General features: G+C 42.8%; 1 protein-coding gene and 1 pseudogene across 5 annotated transcripts in view; both read left to right on the top strand.

Moving 5' to 3' along the window:
* The window catches only part of CPM (carboxypeptidase M), an 83,301-nt gene that overhangs the window by 24,698 nt on the left and 34,587 nt on the right, over positions 1 to 24,016 (top strand). For 2 of the 5 annotated variants that reach the window (XM_053226471.1, XM_053226472.1), the window contains exon 3: positions 23,560 to 23,653. The exons of 1 other annotated variant lie outside the window; for it this stretch is intronic. In XM_053226471.1, the coding sequence (XP_053082446.1) occupies positions 23,560 to 23,653 (94 nt within the window). Of the gene's footprint in view, positions 1 to 23,555; positions 23,654 to 24,016 lie in introns of all 5 variants that reach the window. 2 more of the 5 variants (XM_027071282.2, XM_027071281.2) reach the window with 1 other exon arrangement.
* On the top strand, positions 3,264 to 11,409 carry LOC128316427 (40S ribosomal protein S18-like; annotated as a pseudogene).

Here is a 24,016-nt window from a genome sequence, read left to right as displayed (position 1 = left end):
ACACTTAGGGAGTAGATGTCCAGAGGAGAAAGGGTAATGTGATGGGAAAGACGGCTGTGGCCTGTGGAGTAAATGTGGGTCATAATGGGTCTAGGGAAGGACAGAGGCAGAAAGATGAGACCATGGGCCACCTTGTATCCTTGTTCTGCTGCGGAACCTCAGGAGATAAATGGAACTTCTCCAGTCCATGAGATGTCACAGCTTCAGAATACAAGAACCAGAAAATACACCAGAATGAATCAGAGATTGGATTCTTTGGTATTTCTAGTTGTAACGTAATAGGATTATTAATCTATCATCTGGGACAAAAATGACTTTGGGCTAATACCCTATTTAAAAATAACCCAACCCTGGACTAATGATTGACTTTATTTCCATTTATTATGGCTACCAGAGGTTCAAAGTGGACTACTAATTTGCAAGTGTGTTAATTAACCCTTTTTAGATTTAAGAGTTTCTTCAGAGAGTTTATTTTTAAGAGTTTTCTGTTTAACACATCTGAAAAGAATGCATATATGAAGAATTGAGATATGAGAAAGCATTGGTTCAACGTTACGGAATCTACAAGAATTAGGATTTGGGGAAGGTAGAAGAGATTACCTAAAATAAACATTTTTTAAAATTCGGGATGCCTGGGTGGCTGAGTCGGTTGAGCGTCTCACTTCAGCTCAGGTCATGATCTCACGCTCGTGAGTTCAAGCCCCGCGTCGGGCTCTGTGCTGACAGCTCAGAGCCTGGAGCCTGCTTCAGCTTCTGTGTCTCCCCCTCTCTCTCTCTGCCCCTCTCCCACTCGCTCTGTCTCTCTCTCAAAAATAAATTTAAAAAAGCATTTTTAAAAATTAAATAATTAATAATAAAAAATAAAAATTGGAAACTGCAGGAGCACCTGGGTGGCCCAGTCAGTTGAGTGTCTGACTCTTGATTTTGGCTCAGGTCATTATCCCAGGGTCACGGGATCAAGCCCTACATCAGGCTGTGCACTGAGCATGGAGCCTGCTTAAGAGTCTCATTCTCTCTCTCTCTCCCTCCCTCCTCTCTCCCCCCTCTCCTGTCTCTCGCCCCCATTCTTGCTCCTCCCTCTGAAATAAAAAAAAATTTTTTTAATTGGAAAGTGCAACCAAAATACACTGTTAGAATCCCTATTGACACTTCAGAGTCTTCATAAGACTTCCTCCATGATGTTTATGAAACTAGGGAGCCTCCATTTGCTGCTATATGTAGGATTCCTCAAATGTCAAACAGAAATAAGGGGACTCCTGATTGGCCTCCGTGTTTTAAACATTCTGCCCACTCCATCCCACCCCCAGCTTCTTAATGAAACAGGTCTCCATCTTCAGAACTTGAAGGGGGATATTGTGTGGCTACAGTATGGGTAACAAATGAATAAGCCTTCAGTAGATCATTCTTCAAAGAGGGCGGGAGTGGGAACGAGTCTGGACTAATCCACTCAAAACCACCTCAGTACCTTTCTTCCTTTGGCATTAGAACTATGCAACCCTGTACTTTGTGTGTTACACCAGTGAGCTATACCAGTTCATCTGTCAGACACACATGATCGCTTGCTATGTGCCAGACCCCGTTCCAAGTGCTTTTTGCGGGTTAGTTCATTTACTCCTTCTAACAACCCCGTGAAGGTACAGTTACAAGCCTTATGTACACACAGGGAAACTCGGGCTCCGAGGAGCTAAATTGAGTACACGGTCACACAAGAAGCAGAATCACAATTTGGACCCAGGTAATCTGGCTCCCGGTAGGCATAACCACTACGCTGATCCTGCCTGCAAATTGGCAATTTTGGCAAACGCAATGATCAGGAAAGAATTATACTCTGATGAACTCTTGTGAGGCGGAGCTGAGAAACCTGTGTCAGGAAGTGTCTGTGGTTATCCAGCCATCCTGGGAACCTCTTGTAAGCTGAAAATTAGCTGCCGTTCCAGCCCACCTGCACCCCAGACTGGCCCTTTGACTTCACTTACTGTGTGAGCTCTGTAGTTCCTGGCAAAGGTCAGCCCTGTGGTAAAAACCTGAGAAGAGTGCCCTCAGATACGAGACATGGTGTATCAGTTTAGGGAGAAGTTCTGTTTATGCTTCTTTCTGGAAAGCATTGGTTCTCAATCTGGTTTGCATCTCACAATGAACTACTATATGGCCCTGAGAATGAATAATTTACATTGATAAATGACAGTATGTGCAAATCCACAATAGGGGACAGAGCCTGGAAGGAGGCACAAGGGTGCTTCTAGAGTGCTGGTTACACAACTTTGTTCAGTTTATACAATCCAATTTTCTATGTGTATATTATATTTCAAGAAGGAGGTTATTTTTTTAAGGTGTGTATTATAGTCAGCTGAGGTACTGTGAAAAATGCAAACTCCTGAACTTTGGATTCCCATTCTGGGGCGGGGGTGGGGGGGTGGGGTGGGTGGTGGAGGGCCAAGAGTTTGCAGGTTTAAAAAAATTTGTTTTAATGTTTTTATTTATTTTTGAGAAAGAGAGAGACAGAGTACAAGTTGGAGAGGGACAGAGAGAGAGGGAGACACAGAATCGGAAGCAGGCTCCAAGCTCTGAGCTGTCAGCACAGAGCCCAACGCGGGGCTTAAATTTATGGAAGGTGAGATCATGACCTGAGCAGAGGTCAGACACTTAACCAACTGAGCCACCCAAGTGCCCCCAAGAATTTGCAGTTTTAACAAAAACCCCAGATAATTCTGCTGCAGGTAGTCTAGAGATATGCTTGTAAGAAACACAGCAATGCTACCCGACCTAGTCTAGTCTGCTCTTTATCTGCTTAACTCTGGCCATCAACAGGACTATATGAGAGGAGCAAAAGAATTACTTGGGAATGACTGAACTCACACCGTAGGATATATCACAAAAATGCAGAAACACTGTATAAAATGACTGCAACAAGATTTCTCTGAATCCCTTTCCTGCCTATATGAGAGGTGTTTATTTGTAAATATTCCTGCCTTTTAATGGAAAGAGGACAAACCAAAGTTTATCTCCATTAGGTAGAAGTCATCCATGTATGATTGTGTCACCATCCACATCCTCCACCCTGTCTTCCCCTTCTACCCAAATGCAAAAGCCATGGTTAAGACTGTCCCTCCCCAGGCTTCCCCCTGGCCTTTGTCATACCATTTCATGCCTACCTATGTGTGTGCTAAGTGGAGAGGGTGGCTTGAACGGTCCATCATCATCCATCTTTAAGAGTGCATTTAGCTTCCACAGGAGGCCTACATGCCACCGCCTGGGCTGCTGCCATGTCTCTCATGATCCCTGACTAGTTCCAGCACGTTTTGCGAGCACTCCACACCAATATTGGTGAATTGAGAGATGAGGATATCTCAACAGGAAAGTTGACATAGGAACAGGAAATAGCCTTTGCCATCAATGAGTTGAGGGTGTGGGGTGAAGATATGCTCCTGTGATGTTGAGGAAAGCAGATATCGATCTCCTCAGGAGGGCAGGAGAGCTCACTGAGGATGAGATGGAATGTGGGATCTCCATGATGTAGATTCCACACCAGTATAAGATCCCAGACTGGTTTTTGAACATACAAAACGATGAAAGATAAAGCCGGGTCCTGGCCAATGGTCTGTACAATAAGCTTCATGAAGACCTGGACCCACTAAAGAAGATTTGGGCCCATGGAGTGCTGTGCCACTTCTGAGAATTTCATGTCTGAGGCCAGCATGCCAAGACCATAGGGCACCATAGCCACACCATGGGTGTGTCCAAGAAGAAAGAAATCTGTAGGCCTTGTCTGTTAATAGTTTATACACCTTGGGGCGCCTGGGTGGCTCAGTCGGTTGGGCGTCCAACTTCGGCTTAGGTCGTGCTCATGGTTCATGAGTTTGAGCCCCTTGTCAGACTCTGTTCTAACAGTTCTGAGCCTGGAACCTGCTTCAGATTCTGTGTGTGTGTCTCTCTCTCTGCCCTCCCCCGTTCATGCTTGCGTGTGCATGTGCTCGCGCTCCCAAAAATAAACATTAAAAAAAGTTTTTTAAAATAGTTTATACACTAAAAATGAAAACTAAAATAAAAAGGGCATCTAATGCTGAGTAATGGTTGAACATGTCTTGAGGTAGCACGCTGTTAGTAATTCTGTGGCTGAGCACTGCTGACTTGAGCAGTGAGAAAACCCTGGCAAATCTCATTGTCTGTCCTCCCTTAAGAATCTGTCTCATCTTTTTCAGCCCGATCATTTGAGCATGGCAAAGTGACATAGGTGACGGCTTGAATACAGTCTCTGTCCACAAATTTCTCAGACTCAATTGAGGCGAATAGAGGCACGCTGTTAGAAAAGATTAAGGCTGGCCCCCAGGTGCTGCAAATGGTGAGTGCAGAGCCGTGATTTTCCCAGCAGATGTGAGATAAGCCACGGCTGCAGTGATCCATTGTGAGAAAGTGTCTAATATAGTCAAAAACTGTCTTTGGAATGGCTCCTTATAACTAGGCTTTCCATGACGGTTCCTGAGTCACAGCCCATGGAAATGTAGTTGCCTTTCGAAGGGCTTGACTTGCCTTCTGCATTTGCATGCATGAAATCGGTTCTAGGTCTTTGAACCTGGCATCTGGCCCACTCTTTCCTGAGAATGGTTTGCCTGTGAGCAATGTGCTTGGTGACCAAGCTGCCTCCTAACCTTGTGAAATTGGCAGTGCATGAATTGTTAAATATTTTATAAACTGACAAAGATCAAGATAAGATGTGCTTAAATGGGTGAGTAAACTCAGGTACCTTATTAACAGCTGCATTTCCTCATGCTTCTCAGAAATGGGCATTTCACAACCAACATTTTAAGGTGGGAGCTGATCTGAGATGTAAGCTTAATTACACAGTTTGATAAAGCCAATGAGTTGGGCCTGGGAGATTTTCTGACCTTTAAATAAGTCCGTGGAGGTGGCCTCTGCAATCTTGGATCTACTCTGGCAGGCAGTTCAGAGCCTGAACACTCAGTGTTGCTCCTTTAGGGTATATTGGGTAAAAGCTGCAGTTACGAGTCCAGGATGACATCGCTAAAGCCCTGGTCTTCGGCTTAGAAAAGACTTAGGATTGGCCAGTTGTATACACAGCCAGAGAAACAGTTGGGAAACTTAGCAACTTCCAAAATAAATGCTGGCTTCTTTGTGTATATGTAGGCCTACTTTGCAGATAATGTTGACTTTGTTTTTTGAGGGGGAATGCAGGGAGGGTTTGAAACTTTTTTTTAATTCAAGTACAGTTGGCACACAATGTGACATTAGTGTCAGCTGTACAGGGTAGTGATTCAGCAGGTCTGTATACTGTCCTCCCCACAAGAGTAGCTACCATCTGTCCCCGTACAGCGCTGTTACGACACCACTGACCGTATGTCCTGTGCTGTGCCTTTCATCCCTGTGATTTATTCATTCCCTAACTGGAAGCCTGTACCTCCCACTTCCCTGCACCTATTGTGCCCATCCCCCACCATGGTGACCATCAGTTCTCTGTAGTTGCAGGTCTGTCTCTGCTTTTTGTTGGTTATTCACCTGTTTTGTTTTTTTAGATTACACACATAAGTGAAATCACACGGTATTTCTCTCTCTCCGTCTGATTTATTTCACTTAGCTTAATGCCCTCTAGGTCCATATATGTTGTCACAAATGGCAAGGTCTCATTTTTTCTTACGGCTAAGTAGTGTGTGTGTGTGTGTGTGTGTGTGTGTGTGTGTGTGCGCCCGCGCACGTGTGTGTGTGTGTGTGTGTGTGTGTGTATATCACAGCTTCTTTATGCATTTTATCTATCACTGAATGCTTGGGTTGTTTCCATATCTTAACTATTGTAAATAGTGCTCCAGTAACATAGGGATGCATATATCTTTTTGAATTAGTATATTTCCTTTTGGTGAATACCCCAGATAGCATTGATTTTTGAGTGGTAAGTAGTTTCTCAAAGCTCTTGCAGACACAAAAGAAAATAAACACATCATATTCCAGAGAGCATCTCTCATTGACGAGTCTGACGGAATGTCAGTATCGGAGAAGTAACTTAAGAGTCGCTTTTTTGGGTGTGTGATGTGTGTGCAGTATGTGGTGTGTGTGTGGTGCATATGTATTGTGTGTGCTGTACTGTTGGTGTAAGTTGATGTGTGTGTCTCACATGTGGCGAGGGTCTGGTGTACTTGTGGTTTTGTGTGGCATAGGTGTTCTGTGTATTTGCGGTCTGTGTGGTGTATATGGAGTATGTGTGTGATATCAGTCTTCTGTGTATCGTGTATGTTCTGTGTGTGACGATCTTTGTGTGGTATATGTGTTGTCTATAAGCTGGTCAAATATGAGAGGTATGTGGTTGTTGTGTTTATTGTGTCTCCACGTGTGGTATGAATGTCATGTATGTGGTGCATGTGTGTTGTGTGTTTGTGGTATGTTTTGTGTGTGTGCTGTATGTCTAAGGGGTATTTGTAAGGTGTGTATGCTATGCCAGTGCACACACCGCATACACGAAATACCTACCACACGACATCACATATACACTGCACATTCACATACACCACACACAAAACATACACTGCAGTGACCACATATACACCATGCAGCCGACACATACAACTGCCATCACTCATACACCAACCACTCGTATAAACACCACACGCACCACACATACAACACAACATGTATACACCATATAACACATGTACATCACACAACATATACAACACAAAAACCACACCTGTACCAAACACACCCCACACTCATCAACCTAAACCCTACACTGCATAGCACATATGCACTATTCATACATACCACACACACACACACACACACACACACACACACACACACACACAGAGTTTCCTTTCATGGGGTGGGGAGAGGGATGAGGAGGATGAAGCTTTCGTTTGCTTTAGGAGTGAGATGCCTGATGGCTTTAGGAGTTAGATGCCTCAAGTTCTTGTCTGAAGAAAGGTAAATATCTACTGCATCTAAGATGGTGACAGAAAGTTCTGTTTTATATTGGAAGAGTCATGTGGAAGAGAGAGTAGTCGTAGAGTGAAACAAACAAAAAACCAGTTTAGATCCAAGCCATCTGAGCTGTTCCCTCACCTGTAAAATGAGAATACCTGCCTTCCCTACCTCATGGGTTTCTGCTGCAGATTAAATATGATGATGTGTATGAAAACACTTAGGAAATTATGTAAAATATTAGTATTTTAAGTAGATAGGATTTCTTAAAATCTTTGAGTTATTCCTCAGACTCTATGATTGACGTCATTTAAATACGCTATTTCCTTTGTAATCCTAATAATCAAATTCTCTGTGAAACCCTGGAAAAGCCCAGAAATTCCTATGCAGGCAGCCCACTCTGGAACACCTCTCAGAGGGACCATTGTGAGAGTGTCTGCTGAAAACACCATTGCAGATTGCTTTGTAAGCTTGAGAAGTGTGTTCACAGTTTCTGAAGGTGGGCTGTGGCACTGATGTGAGTGGGCAACCGGCTCGTTCTTTTTAAGTAAATGTTTATATTTGTATTGACTTTGTAACAAGGACAGCAAACTTAAGCTACTTTGTTAGAGATGTTAATTAGCAGCAGCTAGGATGCCTGGTTGGGATCAGTCTGTAGAATGTGTGACTCCCATCTTGAGGTCGTGAGTTAGAGCCCCACATTGAGTGTAGAGATTACTTAAAATAAAATCTTAAAACAAAAGTTAGCACCAGCTTATGGTTCTAGGTACCACCCAGAACCGTAGTGTTAAAGCATGCTCATATTCTTCTTGGCGATGTGAGAAATGAAAGACAAATATAAATAAATCTCACATTTACTACTTCTTTGAAAGCACTTGAGTGATTATTATGTAGTTTCTCAAGTTTGTTGACAACAAATAAACGCTGTGATAGTTTTGTTAAAGGAGAAATTGAAAGGATCCGTGAAAGCCACAAACGTATGTATGGTCCTGCACTGAGGTCCATTGGGTAAAGTAGGGCCTCTCGAGTCTGTGTTGGGCTGGGTGACAGGCCCTTTTTTCTCAGACTCAGCTTCTCAGTGGCCACTGCCCTTGTCCCTGCCAACCTTCCCCTTCCTCTTCCTTAAGAGTCTTGCTGCTGTGTTCTAACTGAAGCCTGGAGGGGAATGGTGATCAAATGGAGGCCGAGAGAACAATTCCAATCATTCACATTCCTTTTTCCCCTGATCCAAAGTCCAATCTTGAGGAAGAGATGGGACTCAGGATTGAGCTGCCCAACACCCAAGCTTTACTGATTCCTTATTTTTATCCTGTGTTAGTCACTTGGCCTTTGCCGGCTAAATGACTTGATGATCAGAAGGCTCAAAGGTCATATAAATCATACGATTTAAAAATATTTTTGTGGCCTTTCTTTTCTGGTTGTCGTAAAAATGAAAAAATGTCCTTTAGTTAACGTTCACATTGAAATCAAGATGATTTTTCTTTCTCACTACCTGCAGAGATGTAATAAGCTAATGGGCCTTGATTCGAGACAGTTTATATGGTAATTTCTTAACTCCTTTTGTAGGATTGTTCTGTGTTTTTTCTGGGAAGAGGCAGCTTGTGAATTTCTTACCTCCAGGCCTCCATTCCCTTCCTTATGGCCTCACCTTTTGGGTGAACGGCTCTGACCTTTCTTGATCCTATGTGTCTCACTTTTATAAGCTGCAGAAGCCAGTGGAGCAGGCCATGGGGTTTTTTGTTTTTTGTTTTGTTTTGTTTTGTTTTTTTACTTTTACCTTTTTGAAACCTCTCCTCTCCCCAGCTTTTCATTTTGAAATTGTTGAGACCTACAGAAAATAAATACTCACACAGTCTTCATGCAGAACCCCCAGTTGTTAATATTTTGCCACATTTGCTTTGTCTCTCTCCTGAGCTTTATCTGTAGATTTTGCTGAACTATTAGAAATAGTCAGTAGCTTGCCACATCATCCCTAAATACTTGAGCATGCATCACCTAAAAATGAATTCTTCCCGCCTTACCACAGCACACCATTATTAAACTCAGAAAAATAATACTCAGTGAATAATATACTCCATTTTCAAGTTCTCCAATCATTCCAAGAATGCCTTTTATAATTTATGTTCTCTTAGAATCCAGTCAAGGCTCACACATTGGATTATAGTGTTATATCTCTTTAGTGTCATAATCTGGGACAGTCCCCCTGCCTTTTGTTGACATTTTGAATGCATTTTGAACCAGTTTTATGTCATTGACTGATCCCTTAATGAACCAATTCCTTATCTACAAGCTCTTGGGTTATGCCCTTTCAGTGATGAGAGTGGAAATCAACATGGTTTCCAGCCTCATTAGCCTGGAGATAGTTAAAATCCGTGTGATGGCTTCAGTCACGTTGGCAATAAGCCATGTAAGAAAATGTGAAAGACTTGTTTATGATTAACAGTTCAGCAGGATTAGCTGAGGTGACTGGTTTCCTGCCCTGCCCTCTGGCCATGTGGGTTTACAGCTTCCAGGCTCACCACCACCTTCAGGCATCTCATCCTGGGAATTCTGAGTGAGATTCAGGGCTTGGACTTAAAATAAACTCATTGGATGTCTGGTGATATGAATGTTTTGTGACACTTTTTGCTAATAGATTTTGAAGGACATGTTTTCTCAAGATAGCACCTTCTACTTTCTGAATCCATACTTCTAATTTTTTTTTTTTTAACTTAAGTATGTATTGGTCTATCTAAGCTGATCTGATCTGCAGATCTTCTGGAACATACATTTCTGCTGACTCTTGGCACAAGGTCTCCATCCATGTGTTATGGACACTTTATATTTCAAATGTTTCTTTAATTGTTCTAATGCTGCGTCGTCTGCTAGAGCCTATAGTTTGTCATGAGCCAATTCTGTGCACCCAAGGCCCTCGAGCAGATGTGTGCTTACCATGTTTCTGGCACTATTTGTAAAGCTTGTGGGGATTAAATGAGATAGCCCCATGAAGTGTGAGTACCCTTAATCCTGTAATCAGGATGACAAAACTGATGCACTCAGAGAGATTAAGCAACTTGCTCCATACCACACGGCTAGTAAGTGGCAGAGTGGGGGGCTAAACCCTGCAATTTGATTCTAGAATCTGTGTCAATACATAATGCCGCTGCAGGGATACTGCCTATCTTTTAAGAAATCCCAGATGCTGTTTTGAGGCAGATGGTGTATAGCACTGAAATACTGGTTTTGATGTCTTTACTAAAGTATTTATTTGTGAGATTTAAATTTTTTTAATGTTTATTTATTTTTGAGAGAGAGAATATGCAAGCAGGGCAGGGGCAGAGAGAGAGGGCCACAGAGGATCCGAAACAGGGTCTACATTGACAGCCTGATGCAGGGCTCGAGCTCATGAGCTGTGAGATCATGACCTGTGCTGAAGTCAGGCGCTTAACCCACTGCGTTAATCTCACAAACAGGGGCCCCTGGGTGGCTCAGTTGATTGTCCGACTTCAGCTCAGGTCATGATCTAATGGCTTGTGAGTTCAAGCCCCGTGTCCGGCTCTGTGCTGACGGCTGGAAGCCTGGAGCCTGCTTCAGGTTTGTGTCTCCCTCTCTCTCTGGCCCTCCCCTGCTCACGCTCAGTTTCTCTCTCTCTCAAAAATAAATAAGCATTAAAAAATAAAATAAAAATAATCTCAGAACAGTGTTACTAGTGAGAAGTCCACCTTTGTTAATCCCACAAATCCATCAGATGTCCTGGTTTTTGGTCAAGTCCTTGAAGGACCCCATCCCATGTTGGCAACTTCAGGGCTTCTCCTGCTATCAGGAGCTCCACATCCTTCTGTCTGGACTCTGGCCCGCTTGACTTTCAAATGAAAGAAAGACTTTTAGGGCACAATCTCAGGGAGTGGGCTGATGGAAAGAAATGGTTCTGTCCTACAAAGTAGTTTATGAGGAAACTAGTAGGTCAATTGCCCTTATTCCTTGCCACTAAAAGATGAGTTCTTATGGTAACGATAAATAGGCAATAAAGTTAAGCCAGCCCTCAGCCAACTGTCTTTTTCTGGGCCAAATGCATGTGAATTTACCTCATCATAAATCACAACTCTCTGACACCTACAGGAAACTCATAAGAAATAAAAGCAGCTGGGGAGAAAGAACTGGAACATCAATACTGAACGAGAGAATGCCCCTGACAGACCATGAAAGAGAACTCTCAAACGGATAATAAATATATAGTGGTAGCTGTAATTATTTCATCTTTTAAAATAAGATTTTAAAAATCTCTTCAAGTACTTGTTTGCATTTTAAAGTAATACTCAGTTACTATGATTGCTGAACTCTTCAAAAGGATGATCTGATTATGTTTGACTATTCTCCCAAGGGACCAAAAAGGGAAGTTCCCAGCTTTTTATAGTATGAGGCCTCTAGAGGTTTTCACTTGGGGGATTTAAAAACAAGTTTCCTGTCTCTATATGAAAAAAAGAAAAAAAAAAAAGACTAGAAAGGCTCATAGGGAGATGATGGTGGTTGGGAATGATGGCTAGTTCTTAAAACTCAATTTTGTAAAACTTCTTATAATTTACAGCTTAAAAATAAAAACATTTAAAAGAAGGGGAACAGATTCATCAGCTTCTGACCTGGGAATAGAATGGGAAGACCAGAGAAGGTAGCCTTGTCAGAGGAGAAAGGCAGAGGAATTTCCTCCAATCTTGTTGGGGTTGCTGGTTAGTGATTAATGAGACCAGCCTCACTGCTTCTCTTAGAGTCGTGACTAGTGTTGAAATCAAAAAAGAAGGAAAGAGAACTTATCCCAACTCGACACATCTTCAAATTTTTCCTTTCCTTTTTTTAATTAAAAAAGGGTCTCTGAGCAATCAGAAGAATCCTTGATTTAGAAATTAAAATCCCCAACCCAACCCACCCCCCCCCCCCCCCATTTACCTGTTCAGGAAGAAATAAAATGGAACCAAACATCTACATTCCCAGGTATCATTTCAAAACATTAGTACCATGCATGGAGATAAATGTGTAAACAAATGAAATCCCATCTCTCCATAACGTTGGAAGAGTCTAACTCAAAGCCAGATACTGGGTTTGGATTTCTGCGTTCTCACATAGCAATACTCCAAGAGGGTCCATCTACTCTAGATTAGCCATCTAGAAAATCCGATCCTTTGCAAGTCCTACCCAAATGGTAGACTAGCTGACTTTTCCATAATACTGGAAAACAGTTGCATCTAGTCTCTGGATCAAGGGTGACCCCAGCTCCAACTGGACTTCCTGAGCTGTTAATTTATCCAGTCATCCATGCATTCGACAATCATATATTGATCATATACTATGTATGGGCCACACACTATGATGGATTCTGCAAGCACAAAGATACACAGTCCCTTGCTTGTAGGAAAACCTGTGGTTTCAACAGTGTTAGGAGAGGGGCTGCAGAAGTACTATGAATGCTCAAAGGGGAGAGTAACTCAGGCTGGCAAGGGATGGGACCAACAGAGGAGAAGGGTAACAAAGGTGTTGGATGGAAGAGGCTTTTGGTTGAGCCTTAAAAAGGCCAGTAGAAGTTGGCCACTTTGATCAGGTAAACAGAGGACTAACCATGCATTGAAGGTGCTGAGGCAGATGGTTTGGAACTACACACCATTAAGAATGGCTAGAGGGGCACTTGGGTGGCCCAGTTGGTTAAGTGTCCGACTTCAGCTCAGGTCATGATCTCACAGTTTGTGAGTTTGAGCCCCGTGTTGGGCTCTATGCTGACAGCTCAGAGCCTGGCGCCTGCTTCAGATTCTGTGTCTCCCTCTCTCTCTCTCTGCCCCTCCCCTGCTCGAGTGTGCTCGCTTTCGCTCCCCCCCCCCCTCAAAAGTAAACATTAAAAAGAAAAAAAAAAATGGCTAGAGCCTGGTGTCTGGGATTATGGTGGGGGCTCAAGGCAGAAAGTGGACAGACCATGAGGTCTGGTGTGCCATGCTGAGGGCTTGGGTTCTATCTTGATGCCATGGCAAACTATTACAGGACAAGCAGTGGAACCATGGGATTCTATTCACGTTTGCTTAACCCCCCAAATAATGGAAAGTTTATAAGACATTATGCTTATTTGGACTTTGTCTCTTCTTTTTCTTTTTTAATTTTTTTTGAGAGAGAGAGCAACAGAGTGCAGGCTGGGAGGGCAGAGAGAGCAATCTGAAGCAATCTCCAGTCTCTGAGCTATCAGCATAGAGCCCGACACGGGACTCGAACCCACGAACTGTGAGATCATGACCTGAGCCGAAGTTGGACACTTAACTGACTGAGCCACCCAGGTGCCCCTAGACTTTGTTTTTTCAAATGATGAAGGTGATGTCAGAAATAGAAAATCAGGGGTGCCTCATTGGCTCAGTCAGTAGAGCATGCTACCCTTCATCTCTGGGTCCTGAGTTCAAGGACCACATTGGATGTAGAGATTACTTTTAAAAATAAAAAATAAAATATGACCTCCCAGAATATTTAAAAAAAAAAAAAAGAGAAAAAAATAGAAAATCAGTGTTTTTCAGGCCAGTATATAATCAGTTAGTGATGTACGGTTGTTTCAGCTAACTAAATGCCAGACTCAGTCTTGCATTTGGTACCTATTTACTGAATGAATAAATGGGAAAACTAAAGGCTAAAAAGCCTTTGTATAGGATCGTAGCTTTCACAGTGAAGCTGTACCTGATTTTTGTCAAGTTCATATGAGGATTTGCAAAGGAGTCTGGTCGCCTCAGGAAGCACTCAGTCCATCAAGGCAGCAGTTGCTGGCTGTGGTGCCGGCTGCTTCCCTTGCCTGGTCTCCCAGCCGTGGGTGAGCAGAGCCTGTGCTGGCCGGTTCCTGGCTCCTGATGTCAGGTAGGCTTGTGTTCCAGCGGGTTACCGGGCTACCACTTTGCCTATGCCTGTGTTTTTTAGTGCATCCTTAAAGGGCCTCCTCTGTTCACCTTGCTTAACACTGCCCCACTTCCCTTCCACACGACAAGTATTTAGGTCCTTTGTTGTCCATTTTTCTCGATTCACGTCCAGCTTGGCACTTCTAGAATTCAAAGCATTATTTCAGCTCTGGAATCACGTCTGTCCACCTGTAAATGCTATTTGAGATAGCAGTTATAATGAGATGATCCAGGGGGAAAATTCCAAGAGACAGGCTTTGCTAGTGATGTCTTACTATGGTATTATTTTTTATTACAATGTTTTCAGTGCATTTTAATAGTGATTTATTGGCTGTGCACTGTCGATCAATAGCTACCATGAATGTGTAGGACACCTTCTGTGCTATAAAAACAAAACTGTAGAACATGTTTAGTAGATAATTTGGATTGAGAAAATACACAGAAGAACAGTATTAACAGAGGTTTGTGTATCTTTTGTGCCATGTGAGTAGTGTTAAAGCAATATTTTTAGGGATGCCTGGGTGACTCGGTTGGTTAATTGTCCAACTCTTGGTTTTGACTCAGGTCATGATCTCACGGTTCCTGAGTTCAAGCCCTGCTTAGGACTCTCTCTCCCTCTCTCTCTGCCCCTCCCTTACTTGATCTCTCTCTCAAAATAGACAAAAATAAACTTAATTTAAAAAAAAACAAAAACAAAGTTTTTAAACTTTCTTCACCTCTGGGTCAGCACCACAAAATCTTAGGGTTCTGGGAGCCCCTGTCTGGAAAAAAAACAAAACCACTGTTTTTCAGCACTAAGAATGATGAACATTCAGTAGAGGCAAATATCATTTCAGGTGGGTAGGTCACAGAGGGTATATCAGAGGAGAGGCTAAACTCTACTACAGAAATTTTTTAAACCCCAAATCTCAGTGGGTTATAACAGCAAAATAAAGGTTTGTATCTCACTCACATGTTTTTCAGCAATCCGTTGGGACTTGGTTCCCTGTTGTCTTCCCTCCAGGACCTAAGCTGACAGCAGCCTCTATCAAAATATTGCCTGTCTTGTGATGGAGGGAAATGATCTAGCAAACCATTCCTTGCCTCTAACAGCTTTTTCCCAGAAATAACACGTGTCTTTTCTACTCACATTTCATTGGCCAGAACAAGTCATGTGACCACACCTGAGTTCAACAAGGCACTGAATGTTGGGCCAACAGTAATACAGAAGCCTCTGCTAAAAAGTGACCTTAATACTGGTGGATTGCTATGATTTACCGTAGTAGACACAATAGAGGAGAAGAAGGATCTAACTGCTCAATGCTGACAGCATTGTTAAGAAAACAAAACTCTTCCATGTGAAACCCTTAGAAAACTAACTGAAAGGGAGAATTTTGTTTTGTTAACCTATAATTGAGCAGAATATTTTTCAGTGCCAAAGCATGTAGTGTCATTTTTTTAAAGTCTATTTATTTATTTTGAGAGAGAATGGGAGCATGAGGAGGGGAGGGGCAGAGATAGAGAATCCCAAGCAGGCTCCATGCTGTCAGCGCAGAGCCTGACGTGGGGATCAAACCCATGAACGGTGAGATCATGACCTAAGCTGAAATCAGGAGTTGGACAGACACTTAATGGACTGAGCCTCCTAGGTGCTCCTTGTAGTGTCATTTTATAGAAATATTGTAAAGGGGAAGTCAGGGTGGATCAAAGTAATCTGGGGAAACTTCTTAGAATTAGGTTTTTGTGGAATGCATAGGATTTGTAAAGGCTGAAAATCCAGGGATGCATTTTAGGTCAAAGTTGACAGAAGTAAAGATGAGGCTGAGCCTAGGGTAGGGAAAGGAGCCTGATCCCATGAGGAGCATCTGTGAGCAGGTAGTGAGAAATATGAGTGCAGGGTGGGTGACGGAAGACCCTGAAAGCCTGGGGGAGGAATTTGGATCTGATGTGCCAGTATTTACTAAAAAAAGTAGTCCTGGAGAGGCACCAATATCTTGTGAAATGCTGCAGTAAGATATTTATTGAACACCTGCTATGCACCAGGCACTGTTCGCTACGAATAGAGCAGTGAACAAAACAGGCAAACCAAACAAAATAGTAAACACACAGGGAGTGCACTTGTATGTTGCATTCTAGTTGAGACAGACATTATGCAAGTAAATGATTCAATTTACAATCTTAAAGAATGAAAAATGCATGAAAAAAGATACACAGGATTGGAGAATGATCAAGCTATCCAGGGCAGTGTGGTAGTATTAGCACATCAGGGGGATGAGATGGGGAGGATGACAAGACACCGGTGAAGACTGATAAAGTGAGGGAGTCCTAGGTGATAGCCAGCATCCACAGGCCCAGCATCCAACAGCAGGATTGGCACACTGAACTGATGAAAACCTCCTGATCCAGGCCTATACATCCGTGTACAAGATACTAGGAATACTGGGTCCAGGGAAGGTGGCCATTGGGATCTGCTCATGTATCAGTTGGAAAAGCGCTCAGTGGATGTGGTGCCTAGATCCAAAGCATGCAGGTGTGACACCCGTGCAGAAGCCCTAATGACCTCTGAGTCCCACAGCCTCCTCTGGGCCCAGGCTCTCACAACAGGTAGCCCCACTTGGGACCCCACACCAAGATCACTGTACAGTGGGAAACTCTGGTGCAGCAGACATTGGTGTCCAAAAACTGCCTAGGAGTGCTGGGATGCCTCCTGTGTCCCCTTCATCCCCCTATTAACCTGAGCCACAGGACCCATGGCCCTTAATGGAATTTGGAATTGCCCCATCGTTGCTTCCAGGCAGAACATAGCACTTGCTCTTACCACAGTAACAGCAGGATCCCTGGGACACCCAATTCCTTTCCAAACCCCTGAGCCCCTTCTCAACAAGTTCCTCTGTTCATAAACAAGATCAGCTTCGTGGGGATCAAGTGGCTGACTTGGGGGGGTCATCGCATCTGTTCAAGTATGGGTTCTTGGCTTTGCATGTACAGAAACAGACTGGGTGTTCATGGTGGCTGGCCAGAACCCCTCACTTCAGTACAGAAGCCACGGTAAATGCTGGCTGATTTGCCATAAAGGAAGGCGTGTGCATGAATTTTGGGTTCCAGGTATAGAGCAAATGAGTTTTGCCCATGTGTTTATTTCTGTTGCTGTTCCATCCTCCCTACTTTTTAAGCCTTATCTTTGTAGATTAGAAGCCAAACATTTCAGGAAAAGCACCTAACAGCCAGGTCCCCTGAGGTATATCCACCCCAGATTCCACACCTTGGGGCAAAGTCTCTAAGGCTTGCCTATAATCCTTAAATAGCAGTTTGCAAGCCAGTTTGGGGTTTGCATACCAAAGGGAGCAAACAGGAGCTTTAACTTCTCAAACCATCTTCATAGTACGCTCAACCTCTGCCTTCTGTTTCCAATTCTCCAGAGGGAGAAGGAAAAAAATCTCAACACCAGAAATGGTGCATATAGAAAGCTTGGGACACCAGTTTGCATTTCTTTCATTTTTCTTTTTGTCATTTTGTCTTTTTTTGTTGTTTGTTTGTTTGTTTTAGTTAACATACTGTGCAATATTGGTTTCCGGAATAGAATTCAGTGATTCATCATTTACATACAACACCCAGTGCTCATCCCCCCACACCTCCTTCCATCAACCCTCAGTTTGTTCTCTATCATTGAGTCTCTTGCAGTTTGTATCCCTCTCTCCTCTTCCTCCACTCCCCTTTCCATATGTTCATCTGTTTTGTTTCTTAAGTTCCACATGTTAGTGAAATCATATGGTATTTGGCTTTCTCTCATTGGCTTATTTCACTTAGCATAATACATTCTAGCTCCATCTATGTCATTGCAAATGGTAAGATTTCATTCTTTTTGGTAGCTGAGTAATATTCTATTGTGTATATGTGTGTATGTACATACTCAAATACACCCCATCTTCTTTGTCCGTTCATCACTTGGTGGAAATCTGGGCTGTCTCATAGTTCGGCTATTGCTGATAATGCTGATACAAATATCAGGGTGTATGTACCCCTTCGAATCTGTATTTTTGTATTCTTTGGGTAAATACCTAGTAGTGCAATTGCTGGATAACAGGGTAGTTCTATTTTCATTCTTTTGAGGAATCTCCATAGTCTCTTTTTTTGCCTTTGATTTTTCATCTTTTCGGTAGCTAGAGCAGTGTAGAAAAGTGACTGGGAACAAAGCATGTGGATGGACTACCCAGCTCTATCTCTTGTTACAGCAGTTCTTTTTTTTTTTTTCTTTTTAAGTTTATTTATTTTGAGAAAGAGAGGGAAGGAGAATCCCAATGAGGCCCCGTGCTGTCATCAAGGAGCCCAACACAGGACTCAATCTCATGATCCATGAGGTCATGAGCTGAGCCGAAATCAACAGTTGGACGCTTAATGGACTGAGCCACCCTGGCACCCGGTCACAGAAGTTCTTAAATTTCAGTATGCATGAGAATCCCCTGGCTTCTTACTAAAACACAGACTACTGGTCCTCACTCTCAGCTTCTGATTCAGTATATCTGGGGTGGAGCCCAAGAAAGTGCATATTTAACTAGTTCCCATGTGACGCTGATGCTGCTGGTCCTACGGCCACACTTGGAGAATGATGGCCTTATGAGGTTACCTAAGATTGTGTCCACCTGGGTAAAAGGCTAATCCTACTCGTAGATACCACTTACAGTTGTCGGGGGTGTTAAGTGAACATGCACAAAATGCTTTGAGCTATGAATACTATGCAAGCATAGCCAGTCTGGAAATTTTTGCCCATGCTTTTTGTCCCTGTTTTATTTGCTTTGGTTTGTATGTGTTTTGTTTTCGTAATGAGTCACTTAGCAGGAACCTCTTTTCCTCTACTTCGAAGTCAGAGGACATGTGAACTTTGGAGGCCAAATGTTCAACTTGATTTAAGTAACATGCTGTTTTCACCTTGTCCATTATCGAATGCAGGGCTTCGTAGCTGTGTGTCAAGCTGTGTGTGTGTGCGGGTAGTGGGAAGGTGCACAAGTGAAATGGAAGGTTTGGTGTCAGATCTTTGACTCATACTTAGGGAAGGAGGAAGGAGTTCATCAGCCTTACAACAGCCTTGCCCACTGAGCTGTTATTCCCACTTCTATATGCAGACACTCTATCAGGCAAGCTCCCTCAAGCTCTGACTTGGGTTCAGAGGGTAATTGTAGGGATACACAGAGCAATGCAGAGTCTGGGAAACCAGCAGCTGATTCATCCCTCTGGATACCAGAGCTACGTGGATCATACAGTACATACAAACAAGCCTCATGAAAAACCGGAATGTGGCTCATCATTACAGCCACTCTGCTCCAGTGGCCAGGCCAGCCAGGCAGAGTCTGCTTCTCTCTGGGCACGTTCCACTGAGAAGCTCTGAGCAGAGTCAGACAGGATAGCCTTCAAATCGGGTGTCTTGTCTTGGCTCAGTTGGTCATCCCAGGTGGCAGCCTGGGTCTTGCCCCAGGTGTAAACCATAGCAACACAACATTGAAAGAATTGCCTGGGAATGTTTCCCATGGGGGAGGTTGGCTCTGGCCTATCTAGAACTTTCAGGGAGATTAAGGCAGCCTGGAGTCCTCAGAAGAATACAGATTTTGGAATCAGACCTGGGTTAGAACCCTGCCACTTGAATCAGTTTCCTTAACAGTAAGTTGTAGGTACCACCCACCACATGAAAGTGTTGTGAAGCTCAGGTAACAAAGTGCTTAGGGGGTCTGATGCATAGGAGAAAAAAATTATTTGATTTCATCACCCTATCACTCAAACCCTTATCACTCATGGTGTGCCATTGTCAACTCTTGTAGACTCATATGTTAATTTAAGGCTTTTTTTTTTTTTTTTTTTTTTTTTTTTTAAGGCTTTATATGCTATGGAGCTATTTCCTTCCATGGTACTTTTTTTTTTTTTTTTTTTTTGGAGAGTGTACCACATGAGCAAGGTGGGGGGAGGGGCAGAGGGAGTGAGAAAGGGAATCCCAAGTAGGCTCCATGCATAGCTTGGAGCCTGACCTGGGGCTCAATCCCACAACCCTGGGATCCTGACCTGAGCTGAAATCTAGAGTCAGACACTCCACCAACTGAGCCATCCAGGTGCCCCTCCATGGTACTTTTTAAATGAAAATCTGTTTTACATGGTTGTAGTTTATATAATTTTGTATTCTTATTTCTTTCACGTGATAAAATAGTTTTGTTATAAATTCTGTATGTAATTTTAGTGGATTTACATAAAAATACTTACTGAAGTGGCTCAGTCAGTTAAGCGTCCGACTTCGGCTCAGGTCATGATCTCGCAGTTTGTGGGTTCAAGCCCCACATCAGGCTCTGTGCTGACAGCTCAGAGCCTGGAGCCTGCTTTGGATTCTGTGTCTCCCTCACTCTCTGCCCCTCCCCTGCTTGTGCTCTGTCTCTCTCTCTCTCTCTCTCTCTCTCTCTCTCTCTCTCTCTCTCGCAAAAATAAATAAACATTAATTTTTTTAAAAAAAACTTAATTTTGAACATCTAACAAAAGAGTATTGGTTGAATAAATGGTAATGTATTCATATGGTAAGATATTAAGCAGCCATTTAAAAAGGAGTATATTTGTTAACATAGAAGCATGTTCATGATTATATGTAAAATGAAATGGTTTTACCTAAAGATCAGGTGGCTTCCAGATCTATCTGGACATGCACTATCTCAGTCTCAACAAGCTTTCACATTTTAATGGACCTCAGAATCACCAAGGGAGCCTGTTAAATGCAGATTTGGGGCTTTACCCCCTAGAGGTTGATTTAGCAGATGGGGCTCAGGGGTTGGCATTTTTACAAGGATCCACATGATTCTGATGTGGGTATGACACTCCTCCCATCTCTACCTGTTGAAGCGATACTTAGCTTTCCAAACTTCTCCATCTGCTTTCCCCTGAACACCTGAAGTACTTCTTCGCATTTATTATCTGTTTTCTTGTCTTTGGATCTTTGTGAATCCTTCTAAATTGTAAAACTTTTCCTGATCTTCCAAGCAAACCCAGTGAGACACGTATGTCACACCCCCGGGGTTTGTGTCAAGCTCCCAGTTCCTGAATATAATATACATCATGAAATATTTGAAATCCAAGTTTCGCTTACTCTGTAGTGAGGAGAAAGGTACCAAGCATTTCAGAACTCTTCACATCTGGCATTAGAAAGAATTTGGGGGAATAGGGTAGCCTTTCCAACCTCGATAAGAAAAAAAAAATCTTGTTTAAATTACCCTTGTCTTGGCAGTCATACTGTGAAAAGTAAAGTTTGTTCTCTGTCCATTTACTCTGGTCTAAGCCAGAGGTGGCCAGTGCTTGTGGAGAGGAGGTTAAAATCCTTCAAGAAGCTTGTCATTCCAAAAGCATTGCATGAATATCTTCCAGGATCATTGGTTGGTTTTCATTCTCAAACGTGGTGCCACTGAGGTTATTCGAGGTAAATTTCTCATCTTGCAGTTCACTTAGGAGCCATTCATGCTAAAATGGAGATTGAGTTACCCACAAAGTATTTGTCCACTTAGGTTTTTATTGGTTTGATTTCCGTCCTTCCTTAAGCCAATTAGTATTGGCTATCCATGTCAAGTCTGGTTTTGTTGTCTTTCCCTAGCCTTACGTAACAAGCCAGCTGTTGCAAATCGGTTGTGATAGTGTTATCACAATTGGTAAATATTAGGTTGAGATTATTGAATTTTCCCCCTTGCCTAGGAGGGGACTAGGTCATATTCTGTACAAATCTGATTATTCTAGCTTTAAAGGCATTAATAGCCAGGGAAAAGAATTCTCCAGAAGGAACCCTCAAGAACCAGGGTTACTAGCTCACTCAGAAAGTTTTTCCTTACTCACATGAAAATATTAACTTTGTAGAAGTGAAACTCCAGATGCCCTAAGAATTCATACCGGGGAATAGAAGCTTCTGAGGTTAATGAAATGGTTCTGATGAGAAATCACGGGATGGCTTATACTTGCCACATGGCAAACTTGGAATCATTCTTCAAAACCCTGTTCTGAAGTCATCTATAAACCCCTAGATCTGTAAAGTTTTTCATGATCCCCTCCTTGAGGAAAATTAACCATTCCTTTTATTCTACAGGCACAACGGTACCTACCTACACTTCTGTGGCCATATGCATTACAGTCTAGTGTAATGATGTGTTTGCGCATCACTAGTCTCCACTTAGATCAGAAATTCACTGGGTGTCGAGAGTATAACTTACCTGTACCGTCTGTTCACCTGCCTAAATGGCTGGATACAGTACTACTAAATGAATGAATGTATGAATGAATGAGGATTCTGCACTAAACAGGTGGCATCAGATACATGGCATTTTGTGGGTGTTTTCTGAGAAATCCTGCAGTTACTGAATTTAAAGCATCATTCTGGCATGAAAAATTTCTTACAAAATTGTTATAATAAATTATGAATGCTGGAAAAGACAGGCTGAGTATCTGTTTCTCCCTGGATTCCTCATGCCAACGGAGTGTTCCTCAGCCTGTGGGACCCCTGATTTAAGGGACTAGATCTGAAATTCCACAGAAACCTTCACATTAGCCCAGGAGCTGCTGTTAAATTCCTTCTCTGGGCTCGTGAATTCTACAGAAGTCTCAGATATCACGGATATTTGAACTTTGTGTCTATGTGATAGCTTTCGAATATACTCCTCAATTTCTCATTTTAAAGTCTTTGTATTTAAAACAGCCTGATGACTAAAAGAGATGATTTTAGTCATCTCTTCATCATCTCATCATCAGTTATGATAACTGAAAGAGACCTCTTCATTTTACTGATTAGGAAACCAAGCCTCCAGGGAGACGGCCAGTTTTCGTTATTAGAAGGCTCACTGGAGTTGAAGTCCAATAGGTCAGGTCTTGGCTCTGGGGCTCAAATCACAGCTTCTCACTGGCTGTGTGATCAGAAGCAGCTTACTTTAATGTTTGGAAGATCAGTTTTCTCACTTGTAAAGTTTGGTTCACGATCCGTCTCAGTGGGTCACGATAAGGGATTACTGAGATAGTGCGTACCGGGGTCCCAGCCGTGATGTCTGCACAGAGCAGATCCTCATTGATCTTTAATCTCTGCCCTTCCTTGCCGGAATCCAGCTCCTCAGGCAGGGTTAGGACTTAGAAGTTTTCCTTGAGGCATCATTAGGATACATTGTTGTTCCCAGTTTACTTGGCAAGACTCAAGCACATAAAGGGCACTCCTTACCAAGGAGCTGTGTTACATCAGGGTTTGAATACAAGATTCAAGATTTCTTACTTTAAAAACAATATCCCCAAAATAAGTAAATAAATACATACGTACATACATATGTACAATCTCCTTTCTGAGTTCCACATTTTATTGCTTGTTGCTTTTTTCACTTGTACTGAGAATTAAGGCACCCTCCCAGTCAACCATTGACTGTAATTTAAGTTTGTATAATTATGAAAATTAGCAAGATCCTTTCTAAAAAGCACTAGGGACTCAGAGCAGAGTGTGTAAACATTTAGGAAAAATACGACCTATGTAACCTAATCAGTTTTCGATTTTTAAAAAATCGCGTTCTAAAACAAGAAGTTAAATATCTGTGCTAGATTGAAGGGATCTGGGCTGGTAGGGAACTAAGCATTTTAAGCACGGAGGTGTCAGTCCTATGTGCTCTGGGCATCACGAGATGTGAGTCAGGTGGGAGAAGCCGCAGTTTGCTGTCTTCTCATTCTCCCAGAGTTCATTTGTCATTTTCAAACACAACTTATTTTTCTACCTTTCTCTTCCCTGTAAAGGCAGAAACCTGTGGGTTCTTGTTGTGGGGCGCTTCCCAAAGGAGCATAGAATTGGGATTCCAGAGTTCAAATACGTGGCCAACATGCATGGAGATGAGGTACGTATGTGGCTCAAATATCTGGAAAGTTGCCGGAGGAGCTTCCCCTCGGGTCTCTTGAGTTCCATGTAAATGCTAAGGAAGCAACATAAATTACACCAATGAGTCTGGAAAGGTCTTCCCACAAGGCCTTCTGAGAGAACATAAGGAACCAGGGTCCGACAGCCACCACCACCAGTGCCCTGGGAGGGTACCTGGAGTCAGCTCTGTGCTGGGACTGGAAGAATAACAGAGTCCAAGTTCTGCACTGCCAGCTGGGTCCCTTCTCCTTCGTGGGGTGACTTCTCCCGCCTCCTGACGGGCAGCAAGGTGATGAGCTAAGGAGCTGTATTCTATTTGAATTCAAAACAATCAGAAGACCCC

Source organism: Acinonyx jubatus, chromosome B4 (genome assembly GCF_027475565.1).
Source record: "Acinonyx jubatus isolate Ajub_Pintada_27869175 chromosome B4, VMU_Ajub_asm_v1.0, whole genome shotgun sequence".
Lineage (NCBI taxonomy): Eukaryota > Metazoa > Chordata > Mammalia > Carnivora > Felidae > Acinonyx > Acinonyx jubatus.
This window is presented reverse-complemented; position numbering and strand designations above follow the sequence as displayed.